Raw genomic sequence first — 7,655 nt, 5'->3', positions numbered from 1 at the left:
TCCATCTCTACAATTTTTCTACTACAAATATTTTTTATCTCTGCTTATCTCTCTCTCTAGACAGTTCTCTTGCTCTCACCCCCTCCCTCATAAGAAGATGTTTTCAGCCCCCTTCCCTCTTTCCAAACCAACAGCACGGGCAGGGGGCAGGGTGAGGGGTTTGTTCTCTGCTCAGTCCATCAGGGAGAGGGGTCCTCTACTTAGCCACGGGGTCCTTCCCACGAGAGACAGTCCTCTGGGAACTTCTTTGGCATGGCTCTGATCTCACGAGCAACATCTCACCCGAATTCTACTGCAACATGAGTCCTCTTGTCCATAAGGTGCAGACTCTGCCGAGCCGAGGCCAGGCTGCTTCCATGCCAGGAGCAAAGAAAAGGCCTTTCTCTCCCTTGCAAGACCTTTGCAGCTTGAACTCTTTAGATGAGACTCTCTCTGGATCACAGCTTCCTCCAGGCATCCACCTGCTCCTCTGGCGTGGGCTGTAGGTGGATTTCTGCACCCCTGTGGGCTCCATGGGCTGCAGGGGAACCTCCCGCTCCTCCCGTGGACTTCAGCACGGCTAGCAGAGGGTTTTCAGCTCCGGCGCCTGGAGGACATCCTCCCCCACCTTCTCCACTCACCTTGGTGTCTCCATGTTGTTCTCCCTTCATATATTTTTACCTCCTCCTCCTCCTCCTCTAGCTACAAAGAAGTGTGTGTCTACTTTTGTTTTTACTATTTCATAAATACGTTTTCACAGAGGCATAAATAGAACCTCTAATTGACCCAAACCTGGCCAGCAGCATCTCCATCAGTTTCAGAGGTATCAGAGATTGACTCTGCTGGACTTGATAAAAAACTACCAAAAATTTCACTCAGAACACACACAGGAGCCATCTTTGTGCCACTCCCCACCCCTCAGATACTTCTTCAGGCTTACTACACCAGCTACTGAGGGGTTTAAATTTCTCTTAGATGTTAAAGATACCTTGCTGATGTTCTGGGCCACTCAAAACCACTGCAGTCCCCAAGTGTCACCTCGCTCTGCGGGGCCTTGGGAGGCAGCTGAACCCCGACACGGCATACAGCGAACCCCAGAAAAGGCACTGAGACACCCTGAGCCCCCCAGAACCTCCAAACCCCATAGAAAAAGAGCCCCGCGAAAAATAGCCCCGCGAAAATGAGCCAATGGGAGCCAATGGGAGCCAATGGGCTCCTCCCGCGGCATGCGACGGCGTGGGGAAAAGGGGGGAAAGGGTGGGCGCTGGGCTTGGGGGGAGGAGGAGAAGGGATGGAGGAGGAGGAGGAGGGATGAGGAAGGAGCGGGAGAAAGGCCGGAGATCCGAGGAGGACGAGGCGGGAGGAGGAGCCGCGGGGGAGGATGAAGATGGGGAGAGGAAGAGGAGGAGCAGGAAGAGGTTGGAGAGAGGAAGAGGAGGAGCAGCAGAAGCAGCGCGGAGCTCTTTGTCTGTTGCGGCCCCGGGAGCATCGTCGCCCCGCATGCCGCAGGTGAGGGGGAGGAGAAAGTCGCCCCAAATGTCTCGGGGGTCCCTGAGCGGCGTTTTTTCTCGGCGGGTGTTTGGAGCTCGCAGCTTCCGGGATTTTTTTATTCAACAATATTGTATTAATTAGCTGAAGGAGAAGGTGGTGGGATTTTGTAGAAGGAAGGGGAGGAGGAGAAGTGAGAGGAACAAGAGTGTGAGGAACAGTAAGGATAGAGGAGGAGCAGCAGGTAGAGGAGGCAGCCCAAGGTTCCAGCACTCCCTGTATCTGCAGCCCCCCACAAGGAGCAGGTGACTGGGGAGGGGGTTCCAGGATTTTCCTGGAGCCTAAATTTTGGTGTTTGTGAGGTTTGTTGGGGTGAATGCTCATGCTTTGGGTTTTTTTGGGCGTGATTCTTCATATTCTGGGGGGGCTTTTGGCTGAATCTTGATGGTTTTGGAGTTTAGGGTCTGTGTCTTATGTTTCTGGGATATTTGGGAATCTTGTTGGTTAGTGGTTTTTGCAGCCTTAAATCTCCTGGAGACTTGCAGAGCTGGAGCTGGGCAGGAGGAATCGCCAGGGCAAGGCCCTCAGCCCTTGTTTTTCCCCCAAAGCAGGATTTGTCATTGGCAAGGCATGGCCAGATGGAGGAGGAGGAAAAGGCCCAGAGATGCAGCCGGAGCTCGGAGCTGGGGGAGAAGCCTGAGGGCAGAGAGAAGCCCCACAAGTGTGGGGAATGTGGGAAAAGCTTCAGGTGGAGATCTCACCTGATTCGGCACCAGTGGATCCACACTGGGGAAAAGCCCTACGACTGTGGGGAATGTGGAAAAAGCTTCAGGCAGAGATGTGAGCTGATCACGCACCAGATGATCCACACAGGAGAAAAGCCCTATGATTGTGGGAAGTGTGGGAAGAGCTTCAGCCAGATGTCACACCTGATGCGGCATCAGGTGATCCACACCGGGGAAAAGTCCTACGATTGTGAGGAATGTGGGAAAAGCTTCGGGGACAATTCCTCTCTGAGTAAGCACAAGAAGATCCACACCGGGGAGAGACCCTATAAGTGTCCAGAGTGTGGGAAGAGGTTTCAGACCAGCTCCCATCTCCTCGTCCATGAGCGCATTCACACCCAGGAGAGGCTCTTCTGCTGCCCTGACTGCGGGAAGGGCTTCAAGCAAAACTCCACCCTCATCACCCACCGGCGCATCCACACTGGGGAAAAGCCTTATGAGTGTCGGAAGTGTGGGAAAAGCTTCACGCTGATGTCCACACTGATCCAGCACAAGAGGATCCACACCGGGGAGAGGCCCTATGAGTGTCCAGAGTGTGCTAAAAGGTTTCAGACCAGCTCCCATCTCCTCCGCCATGAGCGCATTCACACTCAGGAGAGGCCCTTCCGCTGCCCTGACTGTGGGAAGGGCTTCAAGCAAAACTCCCACCTCATCAGGCACCAAATGATCCACACAGGGGAAAAGCCCTACAAGTGTGGGAAGTGTGGGAAGAGCTTCAGCCAGATGTCACACCTGATGCGGCACCAGGTGATACACACTGGGGAAAAGGCCCTATGAGTGTCCCGAGTGTGGGAAGAGCTTTTCCCATCAGGCACCGGCGCATCCACACTGGGGAAAAGCCCTACGAGTGTGGGGAGTGTGGGAAGAGCTTCTCCAGAAGCTCTCACTTGACTCAGCACCAACGGAGGCACCAGTGAGGGAAGCCCTGCGAGTGTCCCGAGTGCAGGAAGAGCTTCATTGCTGCTCCAACTCCATCCCCAGTGGGAAGATCTGCAATGGATGATCCCCAGTGATCCCCGTTTGGCAGAATCCTGGTGACCCCCATTCCAGGTGATCCCTGTAATTTGAGAAGAAGGTGTTTTAAATGGTCAAGTTTTACTACTTCTCCTCTTCTGAGTTTGTTAGCAATAAATTCAATTCACATATGCAATTTCCAGCCTGTTTTGTGCACAAAGGTGTTTGATGAGGGATCTCCTAGCCAGGTCCTTCTATCAGCTCAGGAAGCCTTGGTTCCATTTTCTCTCTTCATGGCGGCTGTGCAGGGCAGTGAGAGAGCAGCTCTGCTGGGTGCCTGGCATGGGGCCAGCGTCACCCCACTGCAATGTGCCATGGCCTCGTGTGGCCCTGTGCTCTGGAGCCAGCGCTGCTGTTGCTTTTTCCTTGCTGATGGTTTTCTCTTTTGCAGGAAAGGCTTGTGAAGTGCCCCGCTGTCCCTGGCGTCCCCTGGGCGCCGGCAGCCGCGTCCCTTGGCCTGCTCCCCCTGGGCCGTTGCAGGGCGGCTGGCGGAGGCTGGGAGCTGCCGTGGGGGCCGTGGGGCTGCCCCGGGGGCTGCGTGCCGAGGCGGGGCCGGGAGGTGCGGAGAACTTGGTCGCTGTTTGCAGAGCAATGGTGCCTTGGGCCCGGGCCCGTTGCAGGGCTGTTCCTCATGTGCGGCTTTGGCCTCGGCCAGCCCGGGGGGCACTGAGAGCGCGGGGCTTGGGCTGTGCGCTGTGCAGAGCCCGAGCCTCGCTGCCCTTGGCTGGCTGTGCTGTCACTCGGAATTGTCGCAGCGCAATTGCTGCTCGGTGCCAGCGAGCGGGGACAAGGCCGGCGCCGGTGTCGCCCCCAGGCAGGCAGGCAGGCAGGCAGGGCTTTAGTGGGGCAGCAGCGGCGCCATGGTGGGAGCGTGTGTGCGGCCCGGGAGCGGCGGCAGCGGGCGGAGCCCGGGGAGGCGGCGGCGGAGCTCGGAGAGGCTGTCCCAGCGCAGGTGGGAGCCGCGCTGCCTTGTGCCGGGGCTCGGGGCTCGCTGCGGGCGGATGGAGGGGATGCAGGGGGCGGCAGGGGGGCTGTGGCGGCTTCCTTCTCCCCTCCCTCCCTCCCTCCCTCGCTGGCTGTGGCGCCGTGTTGCCGCTGGCCTGAGGCCGCTGAGGGAGCGGCTGCCCGCGGTCTCCTTGCCGCTGCTGCCTCGGCAGGAGGCGGTGCCGGAGCAGCGCTGGCTCGTCCCGCTCGCTGTCGGTAGCACAGAGGTGGCTGCGCTGTCGGCGGCAGTGTGCGGGAAAATCCGCGTGGCCAGAGGTTTGTGTGGCCGCAGGAGACAGAGGAGTCGTGTGAAAGTGACTTTAGGGATGCACAGAGGGAGAGGCCGTGGGGCATTTGCCATGGGGCTGTAAAACGCAGCCTCCTTTCTATGCTCGTTTCCCCGGCTGCGTTTCATTGTCCCTTTGCCCTCTTGTCACCGTACCTGCGGGAAAAAGAAAAACCTTTCAACAAGATTTTCAATGTTAGAGAGTCACGGCATTACTTTATTATCTGAGCAGGATGTTGTTCTGGCCAGGATGTACCACGGGAATCACCCCATATACACAGAGCCCGGGTTTGTAGAGAGAATCGTTCTATGGCACATAAGTTTTGGAAGATTTTTCAGGTATTTTTTATAGTCAAAACTCATAGCAGGGTTTTTGGTCGGTCTTAATTGGTTCCATGTTGTTCATTTTCTAATCTATGGTTTTGTATTGGATCCAGATTGCTTCTCTTCTGATGCTAATTAGGTCTTCCTTCTTATCTCTCTTTAGCCAGACAAGTTGTCTCCAAACAGCCAGGGGTGAGGTTTGGAGCTGATGTTCGTTAATGGCTGCTGATGGCCTTTTGTCTTTTGGGCTCCTCCTAGTCTGTAGTTATGTTGAGCTCATCAGACCTCACCTGGCAGAAAAATGTCATGGAAAAAAATCTTAAAATTCCTTTTCCCTGGGTAAGAAACCAAACAAACAAACCCCTTGACAAAATTTATAGGAAATATTTAAACTGGTATATTTTCCAACACACTGTCTGAGGTACTTGGAAGGTACAGACTTCCCGATCCGCCCACTGCCTGTGTCCCTTAATATGCACCCCTAGTTTGTCTGACATTCGGTATTCGTGGCTCTGGGAAGTGTTTGTTCTGCTTGTGGAAGTTCAGGAATGGAGCAGGAGCTTGGCTGAGCAGCAGTCTGTATTGAATCATGGAATTGACTCCACAACTCAGATAGTTATGAAGTAGGTATGTGTTTATTCCAGCTGGGGTGCATGGGGGGTAGCCCCTCCAAAGGCATGCACACCCTCAGCAACACTTCAGGAGGTTTACATCAGGTTACAGGTTACTTATGCATATAGTTAGACAAAGCCCCTATACATATTAATTACCTATCCCCGCTTCATATTATAATGAGTTCAAAGTTCACCTAAATATGCTCGTGCAAGCGCAGTGTCTCAGATTAATTGTGGGCAAGGGTCCCAAATGCTTGATGACGGCATAATCGATAGTCTTCCTCAAAATGAACTCTTCACCTTGCTCCCTTGCGCATGCTCCCTTGGTTCTTGGTCCAAGTCCAAGCCTGAGAACCCACCTGTACCGGTTCAGGGTCCAAGGGTGGGATGCTCAGTTACACTCAGTGGTTTTTCTCAATTATTTGGCTCTCTTCTCTCTATCCTCCCCGATACTAGGTAGGCACAAAATCATTAAGCGAATCACAAATTGCCTCCAGCAGGCAAATCTTAGTAAATCATTATCCAATCTCTGGCCTTCTAAATCAGTTCAAAAGTTATTATTATCGAACTTCCAGCTCTTTTAAATTAATAATTTCTATTTTACCCTAACTCAGAAGGCCTTCCTTCACTTGTGCCTCTTCTGGTGTCGGGTCAAGGCAGACCTCTGTGAGAAGCTCTTCCCACACTCGGGACACTCGTAGGACTTTTCCCCAGTGTGGATCACCTGGTGCTTCATCAGGGTGGACATCTCCCTGAAGCTCTTCCCACACTTCCCACACTCGTAGGGCTTTTCCCCAGTGTGGATGCGCCGGTGGGTGATGAGGTGGGAGTTTCGGTTGAAGCCTTTCCCACAGTCAGGGCAGCGGAAGGGCCTCTCCTGGGTGTGAATGCGCTCATGGAGGAGGAGACTGGAGCTGGTGTGAAACCTCTTCCCACACTTCCCACACTCATAGGGCCTCTCCCCAGTGTGGATCTTCTTGTGCTTGATCAGCGAGGAGCTGTCGCTGAAGCTCTTCCCACATTCCACGCAATCGTAGGGCTTTTCCCCAGTGTGGATCACCTGGTGCCGCATCAGGATGGACATCTGGCTGAAGCTCTTCCCACACTTCCCACACTCATAGGGCTTTTCCCCAGTGTGGATCCTCTGGTGCACGATCAGCTGAGATCTCCACCTGAAGCTTTTCCCACATTCCCCACACTTGTGGGGCTTCTCTCTGCCCTCAGGCTTCTCCCTCAGCTCCGAGCTCCGGCTGCATCTCTGGGCCTTTTCCTCCTCCTCCATCCGGCCACGCCTTGGCAATGACAAATCCTGCTTTGGGGCAAAAACAAGGGCTCAGCGCCTTGCCCTGGGGGTTCCTCCTGCCCAGCTCCAGCTCTGCAACTCTCCCAGGGGTTTGTGTCCATAAAAACCCCAAACCACCACCATTCACCTGAAAACCCTCCCAGCATTTCCCCCTCTCTGCTCTTTGCACTTTGGCCTCCTCAGGCTCTCCCTTCCCTGCACTCATGGGGCTCCCGTGGCTCCCGGGCTTCCCTGTTTTCCAGGGTCCCGCTTAGGGATGATCCGGGGGCTTTGGGGCTCCCAGGGGTCCCTTCTCCCCTCATTCTCTGCTCCGCGCTTCCAGGGATCCCAGGCTTCCCCCTTAGCCACGCTCCCCCCTCTCCAGCCTGCCGGGGCTCCCCCAGCTCCGCCATCGCCCCTCTCCGCTCACCCCCCTCCGGGGCTCCCGCCCTTCCCCTCCACCGCTCTCCCGGCCGGACCCCATGCCCCATGTCCCCCTCCCACCCCGACACCGGGCCGTGCCCACCTGCAGCCCCCAAAATATCCCCCAAAGCCCCACTGCCGCCTCAGCTTTGCCCTTCCGCCACATCCAAACGTTCCCCCCGCACAATCAAACCCTCCCAGCGACCCTGAACGAGATTTGGGGCTCAATCCCGCAAGCTGCGTGCTCCAAACACCCGCCCAGAAAAAACGCCGCTCGGGGACCCCCGAGACATTTGGGGCGACTTCCTCCTCCCCCTCACCTGCGCCGTGCGGGGCGCCGATGCTCCCGGGGCCGCGACAGACAAAGAGCTCCGCGCTGCTTCTGCTGCTCCTCCTCTTCCTCTCTCCAACCTCTTCCTGTTCCTCCTCTTCCTCTCTCCTCCTTCCTCCTCCCGCGGCTCTTCCGGCCGCTCCTC

The 7,655-nt window shown here is 55.8% G+C and overlaps 1 protein-coding gene and 1 pseudogene across 2 annotated transcripts; one reads left to right on the top strand and one right to left on the bottom strand.

The window, feature by feature from the left end:
- The first annotated feature begins 1,209 nt into the window (after positions 1-1,209).
- Positions 1,210-3,402, top strand: LOC146421545 (uncharacterized; annotated as a pseudogene). The gene is made up of 2 exons (XR_014848637.1): positions 1,210-1,488; positions 2,076-3,402. The product of XR_014848637.1 is annotated as an uncharacterized LOC146421545 (transcript).
- A 2,238-nt stretch (positions 3,403-5,640) lies between these two features.
- On the bottom strand, positions 5,641-7,638 carry LOC146421544 (uncharacterized). The gene is made up of 2 exons (XM_085047304.1): positions 7,500-7,638; positions 5,641-6,786 (listed from the first exon to the last, which is right to left on the bottom strand). Exon 2 carries the CDS (start codon positions 6,754-6,756, stop codon positions 6,100-6,102), a length of 657 nt encoding a protein of 218 aa, XP_084903430.1. The 5' UTR covers positions 6,757-6,786; positions 7,500-7,638; the 3' UTR covers positions 5,641-6,099.
- Positions 7,639-7,655: the final 17 nt, after the last annotated feature.

The sequence above is a fragment of the Lichenostomus cassidix genome, unplaced genomic scaffold, assembly GCF_008360975.1.
Source record: "Lichenostomus cassidix isolate B80296 unplaced genomic scaffold, HeHo_3.0 HiC_scaffold_33, whole genome shotgun sequence".
Classification (NCBI taxonomy): Eukaryota; Metazoa; Chordata; class Aves; order Passeriformes; family Meliphagidae; genus Lichenostomus; species Lichenostomus cassidix.
This window is presented reverse-complemented; position numbering and strand designations above follow the sequence as displayed.

What these genes read in the sequence shown, in the direction of transcription:
- LOC146421544 (XM_085047304.1), bottom strand. Translation starts at nt 6,756, where the DNA reads ATGGAGGAGGAGGAAAAGGCCCAGAGATGCAGCCGGAGCTCGGAGCTG.